This window comes from Oncorhynchus mykiss, chromosome 8, assembly GCF_013265735.2.
Source record: "Oncorhynchus mykiss isolate Arlee chromosome 8, USDA_OmykA_1.1, whole genome shotgun sequence".
In the NCBI taxonomy this organism is placed as follows: domain Eukaryota; kingdom Metazoa; phylum Chordata; class Actinopteri; order Salmoniformes; family Salmonidae; genus Oncorhynchus; species Oncorhynchus mykiss.
The window spans coordinates 77019183-77038414 of NC_048572.1; the positions used below are offsets into that span (position 1 = coordinate 77019183).

The window sequence follows — 19232 nt, forward strand, 5'->3', positions numbered from 1 at the left end:
CGTTACATCTACTAATAAGAGTAAGTGTTTTGTTGTTGCGTTCATTTTTTAAAGGAGATTCAACACAATTTTTTTTACAGTGCCGGCTGACAAATTACCCTGCAATGAAGAGATTGGATTTGCGCAAACCTGCCCCACGCCCAAAAATAAACCAACCCTACACACACGACTGTTTTTTGTAGGGTAGAAATTACCCATCGCAGACTACAATAAAGTTCTGTCTAAATTCACAAGAGATAAAAAGTGATAATGCTGCGGGTGGTGAGGAGGATTAACGAGTGAAACAGAAAACCATGAACCTACAACGCCTTTGTGAACGACTAGCAAATAGACAAACACAGCAGGTAAATGCCCTATGAATAACCTAACCTGGGAATGGTCTTCAATTTGTACCTCGACCGAATGTGAATATGTCAATGACATTTGATACACAATAACAAAGCCGCCTTCGCACTCAGGCATGCACACAATCAGAGATTGCCGGTTAAGATTACGATTTGTCATGTTGATGCTGATTAATGAATGGAACCCAAATTCGTTGTTTTCAGCGGTTTAGGATGCCGTGACCAAAAGGCGGGAATGTTTATTACCCACCTTTTATCCAGACATTCGACCCATTCAGCCAAAGGAGACGAGTTGGGTGATGTTTCTATAGCGACCATCTTTCCAGATAATGTGTGATTGAGAAACCGGGAGATGCTGAAGACGGCTTCAGCGTGGTGGTTATCCGTGCAGTCCGTCGTTCATGAGCTGAACTCGCGACTCCGCCCCTTGGCTGATCCTGGGCTGAGGTTTAACGTTATGAGGCTACTCTACCCCCTCAGGACATTAACAACCAACGAGTGAAATTGATTTGCTAAATAATAGGCTATAATTTTTTTTAAAAGATGCCATTCTTCGAGTTGATAATAAAAAGATTTAGAGAATATTTTTTCAGAAACGTGTAATGTGTTGATGATAGTGATACTGACTAGGTTAATGAAATTGTCTTCACCTATTCAGTCCTTTCATACCATAACTGAAAAGAGATGAAGAGAGGAGGAAAAAGAGAAAGGAAAATCAATCAACCTTTAGATCATTCTCTATTAGCTTCATGACAACATCTGTAGAATAGCACTATAAAACTGCACATTTTTCTCTGCACTGTGGCAAAATGTGTTGAAATGCAGTAAATTAGCTGATTGAATGTGGGGAGCTATTCAGTGGTCAATAATCAATCACTGAACAGCATCAGCATCAGATAGAATGGAATGACATGTGTGACAGACAATATCTTCATAAACAAAACAGTATATTTTTATTAATGGTTGAATTTAAGATATTGCACATGGAACACTAATAAATAAAGAATTCAGAGAAACAATTCATGGAACACAGATGCATAGATATAGACATTAAAATCGAATTCTACTGTGATTATATGGTGTGTGAAGCTTCTGAGTTTGGTGAAACAGGATAGATACAGCCAGCGGTGACGGGCTGTCTGTCACCACAACGACAGTGTCACGGCACCAGGAAGCGTCTTACTTTTCCCAGCGCTGTTTTGCTAAAACCACGCCCCGTTATTCAGAAGAACGTTCTACTACGCTCCCATTGGCTAGCTAGCGTTGTCTCACTCACAGGCAATCAGCGCAGAGACAGTGACCTTCCAAGGTAAGGATGGAAAGTGTCATTTAACAATTAACCGTAATGCAGGCCTATTATTTACATGTTTGGTAACATTTGCCCATATATTTCTTTTCGGAGTATCAATGAGTTGCAAAAATGTCTCAGAGAACTCTGCTGAATTCCCTCAATTGAAAGTGAGATAATGAACGTAAGCTACTTAACTTTACTAGCTCGGTATTTGAAGTTGTTATATTATCATTAGTAGTCTATTATCAGGTAAAATCATATGCTTATTATTCATAATTTATTATTCATAATGCTACAGCCATTTAATCTGTCTTTGAGCGTTAAGGGACATTAATGGCTAGTACTGTCCACGACATGATGTTATTTTATTTTTCGATCTTGAAATACAAGGGCAAATGTTATTAATCAGTGACTGAAATTTTGCGCTACCTGATATTCACTTCCGGACTTGGAGAGCGCGCAAAGCGTTGTAGAACGCCCCTCTGAATAACGGGGCATGGTTTTGGCTTAACTGCGTTGGGGGGAAAGAAAGACGCCACCAGCAAGGGGGGAGGAAACAGGAAGAGTTTGAGATTCAGTGAGTGCCAAAAGATACAGTACTTCCTTCAGGCCGATGTTGAGAGAGAGAAGACAGACTCTCCTACACAAGATGTGGAGAGAGAGATAGAGAGATAGATAGGGTGGTAATGGAGAGAAAAGGGTGGGGAAGAGGGATCAAATGAGATGAGAGGGAGGGAGAGATTGATAGCCATAATATGCCATTTGAAATGTCTCTATTCCTTTGAAACTTTTGTGAGTGTAATGTTTACTGTTAAATTACTGATTGTTTATTTCAATTTTGTTTAGTTCTATATTTCACTTGCTTTGGCAATGTAAACATATGTTTCCCATGCCAATAAAGCCCTTTGAATTGATTGACTCCCTTTCCTCTGGCCTGCAGTGTGGTCTCAGGGAGTGGTAGAGGGAGGAAGAGAAAAGGGGGTTGTTGATGTCCACTGATGAACGAGGAAGACAGGAGGTAGGCAGGAGATGTGCTGTTGTGTTCAGAGATGGAAAAACACAGACGACAGACACAAAGCCTCCTACTGACAGATTCAGTTAGCTGGGATTCCCATACTAGTGGGAGCTATTAGTTCCACCTAGGTTATCTGTTGTGTGTGTGTATGTGTGCCAGCTGTCTGAAGTAGAGGTTTAACACAGTGTAATGAATGTGTCCTCTACAACACCACAGGAAGCCAACACTGCAGGACATTAGCGTGACTTAGTTGGTAGAGCACGGTGCTTGCAAAGCCAGGGTTGTGGGTTCAATTCCCTCGGGGGACCAGTATGAATATGTATGCACTCACTATTGTAAGTTGCGCTATATAAGAGACACACTAAATGACTGAAGTATGTATGTGACAGACAAAGTAGGAGAGAGAGGAATTGTGTATCCAAACCCTTTAGACACTACTAGATATTTAAGCATTGTTTCACCTTGCCTTCTGATAGACTGAGTAAAATGTTTGATTTATTCCTAACACTTTAAGCTATCCATTCCTTTTAGATCTAGGAGTGCCTACACCAAGGAAACAGAAGGTTCTATCTGGAACCTAAAAGTGTTCTTCAGCTGTCCTCATGGGAGTGCAGCACCTGACCAGCAGTATGCACCTCTGAACAGTAGATGGCAGTGTTGCTGTATGTGTCTCAGAGCCATAGACCCCAGAAATTATAAACAATTGTGTGTTTGTGTTCCAACCATAGGGTGTTAATAAAGAGTGTTTTTGAATGTCCTGATGATTAAATAATGTCCCGGTGGATGTGAGAAATTCTAAATATGGTCCTCCACAGGGGCAATTTTAGCATGTAAATCTTGGTGGGGCAAACTAAACAAATATGTTTTAGATGCATGTCAGCAAGCCACTACACAACACTAAACAATACATTAATTGCACTATAATGGTGACAAATGATTCCCACAAACTGTTAGGAACTACATAAAGCTTTCCCAACAGCAGTCCCAACATCTTACCACTGCTACACCTGGTTATCAGCGGAGCCTTGTCTGGCAGCAAAACAGTTCATTCAGCCTCTTTTACTGCCTTTTAAAAACAACATAGCTGATAAGGCTGACTTTCTTAAACAAATGTGGTTTTCAACAGATAATTGAGATGCACAAACTATGGCATAAGGGGGGGGATGAGCAGATAAGAGGCAATCCGTAATTTCAATTAAGACATTAATGAACGAGCTAGGACGAATGTAATCAATATAACTATTTGTTCAGCACTTTTGTAATGTACAGCGACAGAATTCAGAACATGGGTCGTTCTTACAGTATTCACCCTGTACACCAAGTCAGAACCGTAGGATAAATAAAGGGGGCATCTAAACAGACAATGAAAGCTCTTACTAAATTATGACATTTCTATAAAACAGGCTATAGGCTACATGTGCACCACCAAGTCAGAACAGTAGGCTAAATTATGAGTGGAAAAGGGACACAATTATTAGGGTGAGGCACGTGGGCTATTAACAGCTTACTACACAACATACACAACGTACTTTCTTAGCTACAGTATACATATCTTCCTGGCATATTACATAATGTATGCAGCAGCATACAATGCATTTTTGGACTCACCTTGTTGTACTGTGCTCACTTGAACAGGAAGGTGGTGTGGCGGTCCTTTGTGGGCAAATTTAGTCATCAAACTTTGTCATCAAATTCTGGCACTATATGGATTTGTGGTGCTTTCAAGACAACTGGGAACTCTGGAAAAAAACAAGGTGGAATCATGACGTTAGTGATTTTCAGGTCGGAGCTCTAGAAAGAAGCCCAAGTTCCCGACTTCTGAGTTGGATGACCATTAAGAATGTCTTTTCCCAGTCGAAGCTTGTTTTCTTCTGAGTTCCCAGTTGTCTTGAACTCACTAAAGTCTGAGATTTCCCAGTTCCTAGTTTCCATTTGTTTTGAATGCGGCAGAAGTCATGCTGGAATGCTCCAATGTTGAAGCTTGGAAAAGAGACCCTTAAACCCAGACTTAGACCACACATAAACTCCACTGAATAGCAGGCTAGTGATTGCTTTGCAATGCTTGCAGTTAGACACTGATTCCTTCCAAACCACTCATTGTTGAATTTACGATTTCCAACTTGTTGTGTAATGTTTATGTCCAATGGCCAATTAGCACTGATACCTTTTATCTATAATTTCTTCTCTTCATATGACACGTTTTGAAAAGGATTTGCCAGTAGATTGTCGACGTGATTCATGATGATGCCTGCTAGCTAAGATTTTGAAAGTATGATGTTGACATGATCGGTCCAATCAAAGCTACGGTTGATATAACGTGATTTGACGTCATTTTATCTGTGGCCAATGACCTTGAGCCTTCTTGGACGGGCACATCTAATGTAACTCTATGACAGCACCAAAGGGGCTTGAATTTTCAAGCTCTCTCCGTAGATTTTGCGGTGACATAGTGTCCCCATGAGTGACAGAAAACTGAGCTAATCATGGCGCAACTAGAGAACTTTACCAAACCCTAAGCTCTGTATTTCCACTGGCTGCTCCACCACCACAGAAAGCACCGAGCTAGGCTGAAACACCTGCATTTTGGAGCTGCCTTATTCAAGGAAGCAAAAAAGAGACCATGTTTGTATGCAGCTTCATTAACTCCAATTTTATTTTATTTTTTTATTTTTTTTGCAAACTGATATGTGACACGTATTAATGAAAAAATAACATGAAAAACAGGCATTAAAAATAACATTCCCCACCTGCCCTGAATGACGGGTTGCCACTGGTCCTCTATCCTCCAGAGACCCAACCATTCATTTTTGTCCTCTCCAATGGACATTAGTTTTTGGTCTGTATCTAAATTTGGAAAGTGTTCAGACCCCTTGACTTTTTCTACATTTTGTTACGTTACAGCCTTATTCCCCAAAAAATTATTAACCTCATCAATCTACACACAAAACGGCATAATGACAAAGCGAAAACAGGATTTTAGAATTTTTTGTTAATGTATTAAAAATTAAAAACACAAATACATTTTTTACATAAGTATTCAGACCCTTCTCTATGAGACTCGAAATTAAGCTCAGGTGCATTCTGTTTACATTGATCATCCTTGAGATATTTCCTCAACTTGATTGGAGTGGTAAATTCTATTGATTGGACATGATTTGGAAAGGCACACACCTGTCTATATAAGGTCCCACAGTTGACAATGCACGTCAGAGCAAAAACCAAGCCATGAGGTTGAACGATTTGGCTGTAGAGCTCCGAGACCGGATTGTGTCGAGGCACAGATCTGGGGATGGGTGCAAAAACATTACTGCAGCATTGAAGGTCACCAAGTACACAGTGGCTTCTGTCGTTCTTAAATTGAAAAAGTTTGGAACCACAAAGACTCTTCCTAGAGCTGGCTGCCCAGCCAAACAGCAATATGATGAGAAGTGCCATTGGTCACTCTGACATAGCTCAAGAGTTCCTCTGTCGAGATGGAAGAACCTTCCAGAAGGACAACGATCTCTGCAGCACTCCACTAATCAGGCCTTTATGGTAGAGTGGCCAGACGAAAGCCACTCCTCTGTAAATCGGCACGACAGCCCACTTGGAGTTGCCAAAAGGCATCTAAAGGACTCTTAGACCTTGAGGAACAAGATTCTCGGGTCTGATGAAACCAAGATTGAACTCTTTGGCCTGAATACCAAGCCTGGAGAAAATCTGGCCCCACCCCTACAGTGAAGCATGGTGGTGGCAGCATAATGCCGTGGGGATGTTTTTCAGCGGCAGGGACTGGGAGACTAGTCAGCATCGACGGAAAGATGAACGTTGACCTTCAAACAGGACAACGACCCTAAGCATACAGACTAGAGAATGCAGGAGTGTCTAAATGTCTTTGAGTAGCCCAGCCAGAGACTGGACTTGAACCTGTTTGAAAATCTCTGGAGAGACCTGAAAATAGTTGTGCTGCGACGCTCCCCATCCAACCTGACAGAGCATGAGAGGATCTGCAGAGAAGAATGGGAGAAACTCCCCAAATAAAGGTGTGCCAAGCTTGTAGTGTCATACCCAAGAAGATCCGAGGCTGTAATCGCTGCCAAAGTTGATTCAACAAAGTACTGAATAAAGGGTCTGAATACATATGCAAATGTGATATTTAAACTCGGACAAAACAGAGATGCTTGTTCTAGGTCCCAAGAAACAAAGAGATCTTCTGTTGAATCTGACAATTAATCTTAATGGTTGTACAGTCGTCTCAAATAAAACTGTGAAGGACCTCGGCGTTACTCTGGACCCTGATCTCTCTTTTGAAGAACATATCAAGACCATTTCAAGGACAGCTTTTTTCCATCTACGTAACATTGCAAAAATCAGGAACTTTCTGTCCAAAAATGATGCAGAAAAATTAATCCATGCTTTTGTCACTTCCAGGTTAGACTACTGCAATGCTCTACTTTCCGGCTACCCGGATAAAGCACTAAATAAACTTCAGTTAGTGCTAAATACGGCTGCTAGAATCCTGACTAGAACCAAAAAAATTGATCATATTACTCCAGTGCTAGCCTCTCTACACTGGCTTCCTGTCAAAGCAAGGGCTGATTTCAAGGTTTTACTGCTAACCTACAAAGCATTACATGGGCTTGCTCCTATCTATCTCTCTGATTTGGTCCTGCCGTACATACCTACACGTACGCTACGGTCACAAGACGCAGGCCTCCTAATTGTCCCTAGAATTTTTAAGCAAACAGCTGGAGGCAGGGCTTTCTCCTATAGAGCTCCATTTTTATGGAACGGTCTGCCTACCCATGTCAGAGACGCAAACTCGGTCTCAACCTTTAAGTCTCTACTGAAGACTCATCTCTTCAGTGGGTCATATGATTGAGTGTAGTCTGGCCCAGGAGTGGGAGGGTGAACGGAAAGGCTCTGGAGCAACGAACCACCCTTGCTGTCTCTGCCTGGCCGGTTCCCCTCTTTCCACTGGGATTCTCTGCCTCTAACCCTATTACAGGGGCTGAGTCACTGGCTTTACTGGGGCTCTCTCATGCCGTCCCTGGAGGAGGTGCGTCACCTGAGTGGGTTGAGTCACTGATGTGGTCATCCTGTCTGGGTTGGCGCCCCCCCCCCCCCCCCCCCTTAAGTTGTGCCGTGGCGGAGGTCTTTGTGGGCTATACTCAGCCTTGTCTCAGGATGGTAAGTTGGTGGTTGAAGATATCCCTCTAGTGGTGTGGGGGCTGTGCTTTGGCAAAGTGGGTGGGGTTATATCCTTCCTGTTTGGCCCTGTCCGGGGGTGTCCTCGGAGTGGGCCACAGTGTCTCCTGACCCCTCCTGTCTCAGCCTCCAGTATTTATGCTGCAGTAGTTTATGTGTCGGGGGGCTAGGGTCAGTTTGTTATATCTGGAGTACTTCTCCTGTCCTATTCGGTGTCCTGTGTGAATCTAAGTGTGCGTTCTCTAATTCTCTCCTTCTCTCTTTCTCTCTCTCGGAGGACCTGAGCCCTAGGACCATGCCCCAGGACTACCTGACATGATGACTCCTTGCTGTCCCCAGTCCACCTGGCTGTGCTACTGCTCCAGTTTCAACTGTTCTGCCTTATTATTATTCGACCATGCTGATCATTTATGAACATTTGAACATCTTGGCCATGTTCTGTTATAATCTCCACCCGGCACAGCCAGAAGAGGACTGGCCATCCCACATATGCTCTCTCTAATTCTCTCTTTCTTTCTCTCTCTCGGAGGACCTGAGCCCTAGGACCATGCCCCAGGAATACCTGACATGATGACTCCTTGCTGTCCCCAGTCCACCTGACTGTGCTGCTGCTCCAGTTTCAACTATTCTGCCTTATTATTATTCGACCATGCTGGTCATTTATGAACATTTGAACATCTTGACCATGTTTTGTTATAATCGCCACCCGGCACAGCCAGAAGAGGACTGGCCACCCCACATAGCCTGGTTCCTCTCTAGGTTTCTTCCTAGGTTTTGGCCTTTCTAGGGAGTTTTTCCTAGCCACCGTGCTTCTTCACCTGCATTGCTTGCTGTTTGGGGTTTTAGGCTGGGTTTCTGTACAGCACTTTGAGATATCAGCTGATGTACGAAGGGCTATATAAAATAAATTTGATTGATTGATTGATATTTGAGTTTTACATTTTTTTATACATTTGCTAAAAAAAAAAATTAAAAACTGTTTTTGCTTGGTTATTATGGGTTATTGTGTGAAGAATGATGGGGGGGATAATTGATTCCATTTTAGAATTAGGCTGTAATAAAGTAAAATATGGAAAAAGTCAAGATGTCTGAATACTTTCTGAATGCACTGTATGCCACTGTGTTAGTCCTGTTGTACATTTCGAGAGGACACTCTGGGATGTTCAATGATTACACCTTGATAGTTTTCTTTCTGGTTCTTCAAAATGGCTGCAATCACAATTAGCTAATGTTAATGTAATTATAATTTTTGTGAGTTTGATATTGATAACTGTTTCTTAAAAGTAAATATCTCAGGAACAGTTTCAGTTTTCAGAGCAGTGCAATCTTCTTATTTTTTACATTAAATAAGAGCTAAATAAGAGCTGGTTGATACATGTTCTCTGGGGTGAACATCAGGATGCACCAACTATGTTTTTTACCTATAGATCTCCATCTGGGTCATGATTGGCTGCCAAACGCTGACACACACATAGTTGAGAGCACACAAATAACTGCTGCTGTTATTGTTGTTGGCTTTCTCTCGTGATTTGTCTGAGATCAAAGTTGGTCTGGAAACAATTAGGGCTGAAAGAAACAAATCAAGGGCAGAATGTCTAATGGTAATGAACCAACATCCTATATCTCTCAGCAGATATAAGATGGAGGACAATGCTCCTCTACCCATCACTTTTAGTCTTTCTCTCTCTTTTCTTTCTCCTCCCTCCTACTCTCTCTCCCCCCACCTCTCTCCCTTCCTCTCACTCCCTTCACCCACATTCCTCTATCCTTCTCCTTCCATTATCCTTCTCCACCTCTCTCTCTCTCCCCTCTGTACAGTGGGTGGTATTTATATCATCTAGGTCCCAGTGCCTCCTGGGAGAATGGTTCCATATCCAGGTCAGAACTCACCATAGCCCCAATACTCTCTACAGCCCACTCTACTCTGTTCCACTCTACTCTGTTCCACTCTGCTCTGTTCTACTCTACTCTGTTCTGTTCCACTCTGCCTGTTCTGTTCCACTCTGCTCTGTTCTGTTCCACTCTGCTCTGTTCTGTTTCACTCTGCTCTGTTCTGTTTCACTCTGCTCTGTTCTACTCTACTCTGTTCCACTCTGCCTGTTCTGTTCCACTCTGCCTGTTCTGTTCTGTTCCACTCTGCTCTGTTCTATTCCACTCTGCTCTGTTCTGTTCCACTCTGCTCTGTTCCACTCTGCTCTGTTCTGTTCCACTCTGTTCTGTTCTATTCCACTCCACTCTGTTCTGTTTCACTCTGCTCTGGTCTGTTCAACGCTGTTCTGTTTCCCTCTGTTCTGTTCCGCACTGTTCCACTCTGCTCTGTTCCACTCTACTCTGTTCCACTCTGCTCTGTTCCACTCTAATCTGCCTACCTGGAGGAGAGGCAGATCTGGCTGCAGGTAAGCTGCTCCACTTTAGTTCCTTTTGTGAATGGTGAATATGCTGTACTGTACAGTACATTTCAATGTGGAAATTAATTATACTTAGGAAACTGTTATGTAGGCTGAAAGTAATTTATTAATTGATTGATTTTCTAATAGTTTGATTGATTGGCTAGCAGCTAAGCAGTCGGACAGGGTGTGTCTCCTTTTCCAACCACGGGTCCAGAACAGTGTACATTAGCGTAGTACACTTCTTGTCTTCTTCAGTCACCTCTGGCTTTGTAGCAATATGGCTAAGAGTCTGGACAGCAGGTTTCTCTGTGTGAGCATCAATAGCCAAACAGGACAGACCTCAAATGGACTGATTGGCAGCCCGGCCACCTTGGCACCAGTCTTCAGAACAGCTCTTCAGGGTATTAATGGTTTATTATTAGCACAATATGATAATCATTATTATTATTATTCCCAATGGATTCCCTCACTTGTCCCTGTTGTGTGTTAAATTGAGAGGGTTACATGTATTATCACGTTCCTCTCTGTGATAGGGAGAGGGGGAGTAGCCTGACTGTGATGTAAGTGTTTACACCAAGGTAGTTTACACAGGATTACAGTGAGATAATCCAATTTCAGTATTTAGTGACATTAGCTGCCATCTGTACTCTGTTAGCATGCTGAGAACACAGGTTTATGCCAGCCAAAATCCTCAAAGACATTGCAATAGGATGGAGAATATACCTGAATATGATATGAAAGCGTTTCGTGCACGCGCACTTTCACTGTAGTCGCGTCTCTGGTGGCGCGCCAGGTGCTGATTGAAGGGAGCTGGCGCTGTTGGCGCAAGGTGTGGCGAGTGGACAAATGTGTCCTTTCTCCAATGAACCGAGGACAATTCAATCAGCGTTTCTAAAGCCGCGGACGAAGGGACAATACTGGTGATTATAAATACTGTTAAACTTGAATAGCGACATGAATCAACTTGACCTGATTTTGAATGCGTTGTAGTTGTCTTTCAGCTTTGCGAACAGTTGTGACGGTCTCACGAACTTCACCTTTTCAAGACCCAATAGGCCTATAACATGTTATCGTCGAATATAATCTTGAATTTAACAGTAGCCTACTGTACGATAAGTAAGCCTACATGTCGTTATATTGCTGTTTTATGTTATGATTAGGTAATTCCATTTGATTTTAGCTACTTTTTCACCGCACCCCTTTTGATTTGAACAAAACGTAACACATATTTGCCCAATGTAGAAAAGTAAGTGGTCAGAAAGTTGTTTTTCTTTGGGACCTAAATGCCAAAACCTTTAGGAGATGGAGGTGCTCAAAGTTGACGCATTTTGCATACACCACCATACCATGAGACATCCAGGTCTTCATCACTGGAGAAGATGAATGGTTGAGTTCGATATGAATTTTAAAAGCTTAAAAACATGGTTATCAAACAATTGAATCATTCCTTGAAATGTGTTTTTATAAATAATTGCCTTTTTTAAAAAACCTTTTTTAATGTGAATTCTCAAAAAATTCATGAACTCAGATTATATATTTTCAAATGTTGTAATTTAAACCCTAATTTACATTATCTGAGGTAGCCAGAATATATTGCGAACCTACACTTGTTTACAGCTGCACGGGGTCAGACAGGCTTCCTGTTTAGATTAAGAGCCCACGTAGCCAGTCTGAGATATGGCTTGGTGAATGTACCTCATTCCAGGGATGAGCAATGAATTGTACTGTGAATAGTACAATTATCCCAACTGTCAAATGAGAAGATTGAACAACTGCTCTGCCCTGGATTGAGGTACATTTTGCGAGTCATATCCCGGTATCTTAATCTAAACATTAAGTCTGTCTGACCCCAGTGCAGCTGTAAGAAAGCGTAGGTTCAGAATCTATTCTGACTACCTCCTGAGGTGTATGTGTTGTTTGTCCACCATCATTTGAGACACCGCATACTCTTGGTTACTGGGTGGTTGTCATTTCAATCATAGAAATAGAATTAATAGAATGAAACTATCCCTTCAGACCACTGCAATTTAGCTGGTACACCATTGAAATTTAAATTAAATACAGATTTTGACTTCCAATAACTACGACAAAGATGGCCACTGTCGAATGTCAGCTTAAAGGCCCTCCACCAGAGGGCAACTTTTATTTAAACTTTATTTAACTAGGCAAGTCAGTTAAGAACAAATTATTATTTTACAACAATGGCCTACCCCAGCCAAACCCTCCCCTATCCTGGATGACATTAGGCCAATTATTCGCCACCCTATGAGACTCCCGATCACGAACGGTTGTGATACAGCCCGGGATTGAACCAGGGTCTGTAGTGAAGCCTCTAGCACTGAAATGCAGTGCGTTAGACTGCTGCATCATAGATAATTCCACAAAGTTGTTTTTCTTTTCTTATACATAGGATATACACTTGTGGTTCCTACAGTAGCTGCGCCATGGCTCAGGTGGCCAAGTGTAGGCTACGGCACAAAGCTGTTTGGTTCAGGCTGCCAAGTGTAGGCTACGGCAGAAATCTGTTTGGGTCAGCTCAGTCGCGACTCGCAAGAGGAAGAAGACTAAAAAGTATTAGTGTTAAAAGCTCGTGGGTGTTTAAATGGGAATGTCTATTCTATGTATATTTCTATGATTTTAATAGGTTTCCTATGGACAGTTTAATTGACGGTGTAATTTAAAACTGATATTCAATTCAACATTATCTGATGTGTGGACCTCCAACTATCTTTGTGGTACCATTTGAAAGTTAAAATGTCCATTTTATTTCCATTTCAGTACATTTATCAGGCATAACATGACACCCACCCTGTATTCAAGAGCATCTCTCAACCTGGCCGGCACGACACAAACACCTCCAATGATGTAAAACAGGGTCTAAGCTACAAACGATGCGGAAAAAAAGTAATTAATTTACGTTAAAGGCAACAAATGTTGTTTTTTTAATAAAGAATTTAACAATTTGACAATCCTTTTTTGAAAGCTTTTAAATGATTATCAAACTCAAGTGTTTTATATTTTCCAGTGATGAAGATATGGATGTCTCGTGATATGGTGGGGTATGCATAATGGGTCGACTTTGGGCACCTCCATCTCCTGAATGTTTTGGGATTCAGATCTAAAAAGTCACTTTCTGATCACTTCTACCATGGACGAATACACTATATATACACAAAAGTATGTGGACACCCCTTCAAATTAGTGGATTCGGCTATTTCAGCCACACCCTTTGCTGACAGGTGTAAAACTGAGCACGCACAGCCATGCCATCTCCATAGACAAACATTGGCAGTAGAAAGGCCTTACATGAAGAGCTCAGTGACTTTCAATGTGGCACCGTCATAGGATGCCACCTTTCCAACAAGTCAGTTCGTCACATTTCTGCCCTGTAAGTGCTGTTATTGTGAAGCGGAAACATCTAGGAGCAACACTGGCTCAGGCGCAAAGTGGTAGGCCACACAAGCTCACAGAACGGGACTGCTGAAGTGCGTAAAAATCGTCTGTCCTCTGTTGCAACACTCACTACCAAGTACCAAACTACCTCTGGAAGCAACGTCAGTACAATAACTGTTAGTCGGGAGCTTCATTAAATGGGTTTCCATGGCCGAGCAGCCGCACACAAGCCTAAGATCGCCTTGCGCAATGCCAATTGTCGGCTGGAGTGGTGTAAAGCGCAGTGGACATGTGTTCTCTGGAGTGATGAATCAAGCTTCAGCATCTGGCAGGTCCCACGGACAAATCTGGGTTTAGTGGCTGCCAGGAGAACGCTACCTGCCCCAATGCATAGAGGAGGGGGAATAGTGGTCTGGGGCTGTTTTTCATGGTTCAGTCTAGGCCATTTAGTTCCAGTGAAGGGAAATCTTAACACTACTGCATACAATTTCATTCTAGACATTTCTGTGCTTCCAACTTTGTGGCAACAGTTTGGGGAAGGCCCTTTCCTGTTTCAGCATGGCAAAGTGAGGTCCAGTGTGGAAGAACTTGACTGGCCTGCACATATCCCTGACCGCAGCCCCATCGAACACCTTTGGGATGAATTGGAATTGCGAGCCAGGCCTAATCGCCCAACATCAGTGCCCTGACCTCACTAATGCTCTTGTGGCTGAATGGAGTCCCCACAGCAATGTTCCAACATCTAGTGTAAAGCCTTCCCAGAAGAGTGGATGCTTTTATAGCAGCAAGGAGGGACCAATTCCATATTAAAGCCCACGATTTTGGAATGAAATGTTAGACATGCATGTGTCCACATACTTTTGGTCATGTAGTGTATGTATGGGAAGTTGAGTTAAAATCAAAAGGAATGCTGTCCAAAAGGGATTGTAATCAAATGGTAGAACCCAATTATTTGTAGTTAGGGAACATCATTGCCAGGCTAATTGTGCATGGCCGGAAGTGTCTGGTGAACAAGGTTATTAGGTAGTTGTAAGTAGGTTAAACAACCATTAAATTACAATTTAATATGAAATAAAGATTTTGCTTCTGCAACCATGTCAAAAGCACCAGTGCCATTCCATGACTTTAATTGTATTTTTTTTGTTAACTGATTCTGGCCTAGTGTGTTTCTCTGTAGACAGTGGAGTCCTGAACCTGTCTAATCAGGGATACATGCTAACTTGACTCTCCTTCATTGAGCTCCATACCTCTCCACCTGTCTCCAGCCCCAGATGATGCGGACGGAAAATAAAGCCCGGAGCGCCTCCCCCCACAGGAACGCCTATAAGTCTGACTTCCACACCATCAAATGCTCCTTGGATGCAGCGACCAGGCCTAGACCTTCTTCCCTGGGCGCCTCAATCCCTTCACCTGGCTCCATGGCAGTCCCTCACACCAGGACTAGCAGTGGAGGTAACCCTGGTGAGGGTACCAGGGGTGGGGCCCTCAGCCCTAGAGGAACTAAGATCAAAGACAACATCTTCTTCCAGATGGACAGCCAACAGCACCTCCTCCACCCCTTATCTGAGGCCCTGCCCAAACACCCTCTCAGCTCCAGCTCTCTCCGGAGCAGTGTGGCCAGCATGTCCAGTGTAGAATTGTCTATGCTAGATAAACCGTCTAAAGCAGAGGAGATAGCAGACATAGACAGAGCTGCTCTAGCCCAGAAGTTCTCGGTGACCCGGAAGCTCTTTGAGACGGTCATTGGGGGTCAACGTTTAAATGTCAGCCCTGGCAGAGATAGCAGGAGGTTGGTGGAGAGTGGGGAGGAAAGTGGGATTGGGAGTGCAAGGAGCAGGTTAGACAGGGAGCAGCTGACATCCATGTCAGAAAGTGAAGGGGAGAGAAGGAAAGAACTCATGCACATACACATTTCACTACCCAACATAGAACTCCATACAGCCACTTCCTCACTGGACACCAGTTTGCCTACACCCCTTCACCCTGTTAATGGTCACAACAGTGAGACATTTTCCCCTGACGGTAGAAGTCCTACAACTGACCCCTCAGACCGCAGGAATGTGTTAGATGGGAGTGTGTGTGAGAACTTTGTGTTCTCCCATGTATCCAACCTTTCTAGCCCAGCACCCACCTCCCCCCACTCTCAGCCTCCATCCCCTTCTTCCAACTCCCCCAGTCCTCTCACCCCAGTCTCCCATTGTTCTGAACAGACTGACCTCTATAGCCCTAGTAGTCCTAATGCTGACCCCCTGGACAACAGGAGTTTGTCTGATGGGAACCACCCTAACGACCTTTACATGACCCCTGATGTCCCTTTGACCCCCAAAGAGGGGTCAGGGGCTGGAACTGTAAGGGCGGAGCTAGTGGAGGTGAAGAACGAGTCATCTGAGAGCGACGGTAATGAAGGAGAGGAGGAAGGAAAGAGGGAGGAGGGCAATGAGAATAACCTGGTGGATGATGTGTTTGAAGAATCCAGAGTGGAACCTAGAATAGTTGAACCTACATCAGCACAAAGAACAGTAGAACCTAAAATGGTTGACCCTACATCGGCACAAAGAACAGTAGAACCTAGAATGGTGGAAAAGAGAACGGTTGAACCTCCAGTAGAACCCAGAATGGCAGAGTGTGTGGAGGGATTCCCTGACAGTCTTGAAGTGACGGAACAGGAAAGTGAATCTGAAAGAGACATGAAACAGCAGGAGACAGAACAGAGGGAAGATCGAATGGAGGGAGAAAACAGACTGATCAGCCAAGAAATAGAGCAGCACAGAGGAGAGGGGACAACCGGAGACTGTGACAAAGTGGAGGTAGAGGTGAAAGGAGATGAGGCAGGAGAGCAGGAGGAAAAGGAACTTGAGGAGAGAGAAACCATGTGCAGTGACAGCAAAGAAAAGATGAGGGAGGAGGTGAGCGAGGGAGAGGAGGAAGCGAAAGAGAAGGCTGGATTGGAAGATGGAGGGATTGACTTCAGGGAAGAAGAGGAAAGAAAGTGCAGAGTGGAAGTGAAGGAAGAGCAGGAGAGGGAAGAGAGGGAGTGCACTGAGAGAGGAGATGAGGAGAATGGATTTGCTGCCGTCCTTGGAATTGAGAATGAGGCCTTTATGGAGGATGGGGAACTGAACTCTGAGTGTCATGACGATTTGGAATGGCACAGAAAGGACTGGGAGCAGCTCTTTATGGAATATGAGGAGATTCCCAGTCTTCCCCATGAGGATGACGATGATGTGGATTCTGCTAAGAGGAGGAAGATTAAGTTCTCTGCAGCACCAATCAAGGTAACCCCCCCCCCCGATCACATTGACACTTCCTTCCTCACTCACCCCATTAGGTTTGATAAAGTGATACCAGATTTTTATTTGAGAGGAAGTCTGGCCCTCATAATTGGGGTAAGATGAAAACCATGGCTAGAACAGATGAATAGATGGACAAATGAACATACAGCCAGTCTATTCTATTCCTTTAGGGTGAGAGGAGAGAGACAGGATCTCACATGCTCTGTCAGGTATTCAGCTCAGAATAAGTGATATATCAACAGCTTTTCTCCCCCAGGATGAGTGTTGGCTCCCATGTCTTACCAAACTGCAAGTCAGCTTATTTTAGGGCCTCGTAATGAATTTATTAGTCCAGTAAGGATTTTAAATCTCCCAGACTTCTCAGGCCTTGTGTGGCCACCAAGTATACTGAGAGCCTCAATGGGTACGACACAGTTGGCACACATTTCACAGGGTGTGTGTGTGTGTGTGTGTGTTAGGATTGAATTACTGTTCTTGGACCATTTTGTCTAAGATGTTCTCTGCCTCTGAGATTGAACTGCAGTAGAGCACATGGATTTGCAACAGCTTGTTTCCAATCCCATCTCACACCCCAGTCCTACTGGAGGATCTGCTAGCATAAACAGGATGGTCATGGTGTGCTAGCAGTAACCCCAGATAGCAGTGGCTAGTCAGGATCCAGACAGCCAAAGACAGGCATGACTGAAAGATCTAATGGTGTGTGTGTGTGTACACTCAGGTGTTCCTGACCTACTCAAATGCAGACTATGACCGGCGTAATGATGATGTTGACCCTGTGTCTGCCTCTGCTGAGTATGAACTGGAGAAGAGAGTGGACAAGATGGATGTCTTCCCTGTCCAAATTAAGAAAGGTTGTGCTCACTCCCTCTGTACTGCTTCCTTTCCTTTATATTCCTCTCTCCTTTTCTCTCTACTGTTCTCTCATTCTCATCGTTTACTCTCTCTGTGTCTCTCTCTGTGTCTCTCTCTGTGTCTCTCTCTGTGTCTCTCTCTAATTCTCTGTTTTAACACCTTTGTCTAACTCCCCCGTCTGTCTGTCTAGGAGTGGAGGGCCTGGGTATCAGTATAATAGGGATGGGGGTAGGGGCTGACCAGGGGCTGGAGAAGTTGGGGATCTTCGTTAAGACCATCACTGAGAACGGAGCTACACAACAGGACGGACGGTGAGAATCTATGGTCAATGATGCCTTTCTAATGGTTAGGATGTGAGTGCGGTGCTGTAAGCTGATCCTAGATTGTGTGTGTGTTAGTATCCAGGTGAATGACCAGATAGTGGAGGTGGATGGGGTCAGTCTGGTCGGAGTCACACAGCTGTTTGCTGCCACCATGCTGAAGAACACCATCGGCACTGTCAGGTATGCAAGCACAGACAGGCTCACGCTCATACACTTTCTCTTTGCAGATTGGTTGTCACTTAACACAGGGTAATGATTTGTCATTGTCCCTCACTGCAGGTTTTTTATTGGACGGGAGAAGCAGGGAGAGGAGAGTGAGGTGGCCCGTCTAATCAATGAGAGTCTGGAGCAGGACAAGACACCGTCTACAGTAGAGGTAGGCAGTGGTGTGACTGGCCCTGCGGTAGAGGTATGCAGGGGTGTGACTGGCCCTACAGTAGAGGTAGGCAGGGGTGTGACTGGCCCTACGGTAGAGGTAGGCAGTGGTGTGACTGGCCCTACGGTAGAGGTAGGCAGTGGTGTGACTGGCCCTACAGTAGAGGTAAGCAGTGGTGTGACTGGCCCTACGGTAGAGGTAGGCAGTGGTGTGACTGGCCCTACAGAGGTAGGCAGTGGTGTGACTGGCCCTACAGTAGAGGTAGGCAGTGGTGTGACTGGCCCTACGGTAGAGGTAGGCAGTGGTGTGACTGGCCCTGCGGTAGAGGTATGCAGGGGTGTGACTGGCCCTACAGTAGAGGTAGGCAGTGGTGTGACTGGCCCTACGGTAGAGGTAGGCAGTGGTGTGACTGGCCCTACGGTAGAGGTAGGCAGGGGTGTGACTGGCCCTACGGTAGAGGTAGGCAGTGGTGTGACTGGCCCTGCGGTAGAGGCAGGCAGGGGTGTGACTGGCCCTGCGGTAGAGGTATGCAGGGGTGTGACTGGCCCTACAGTAGAGGCAGGCAATGGTGTGACTGGCCCTGCGGTAGAGGCAGGCAGTGGTGTGACTGGCCCTGCGGTAGAGGCAGGCAGTGGTGTGACTGGCCCTGCGGTAGAGGCAGGCAGTGGTGTGACTGGCCCTGCGGTAGAGGCAGGCAGTGGTGTGACTGGCCCTACGGTAGAGGCAGGCAGGCAGGGGTGTGACTGGCCCTACGGTAGAGGCAGGCAG

General features: G+C 44.5%; 2 protein-coding genes across 12 annotated transcripts in view; one reads left to right on the plus strand and one right to left on the minus strand.

Annotated features, from left to right (window-relative positions):
- Positions 1-756, minus strand: part of LOC110530658 (rap guanine nucleotide exchange factor 4) — a 38074-nt gene extending 37318 nt beyond the window's left edge. For 5 of the 7 annotated variants that reach the window (XM_021613880.2, XM_021613879.2, XM_021613878.2 and 2 more), the window contains exon 1: positions 595-753. Coding sequence is in view for 1 of the 7 variants with exons in the window: in XM_021613882.2 (XP_021469557.2) it covers positions 595-662 (68 nt within the window). In the remaining 6 variants the exon portion in view is untranslated. Of the gene's footprint in view, positions 1-594 lie in introns of all 7 variants that reach the window. The other 2 variants (XR_005052957.1, XM_021613882.2) reach the window with 2 other exon arrangements.
- Positions 279-19232, plus strand: part of LOC110530659 (neurabin-1) — a 26987-nt gene continuing 8033 nt past the window's right edge. For 2 of the 5 annotated variants that reach the window (XM_036986294.1, XM_036986298.1), the window contains exons 1-6: positions 279-344; positions 14886-16895; positions 17632-17764; positions 17956-18076; positions 18164-18268; positions 18368-18464. In XM_036986294.1, coding sequence (XP_036842189.1) covers positions 294-344; positions 14886-16895; positions 17632-17764; positions 17956-18076; positions 18164-18268; positions 18368-18464 — 2517 coding nt within the window. In that variant the 5' untranslated portion in view covers positions 279-293. Of the gene's footprint in view, positions 345-10209; positions 10234-10991; positions 11148-14782; positions 16896-17631; positions 17765-17955; positions 18077-18163; positions 18269-18367; positions 18465-19232 lie in introns of those variants that run through there. The other 3 variants (XM_036986297.1, XM_036986295.1, XM_036986296.1) reach the window with 3 other exon arrangements.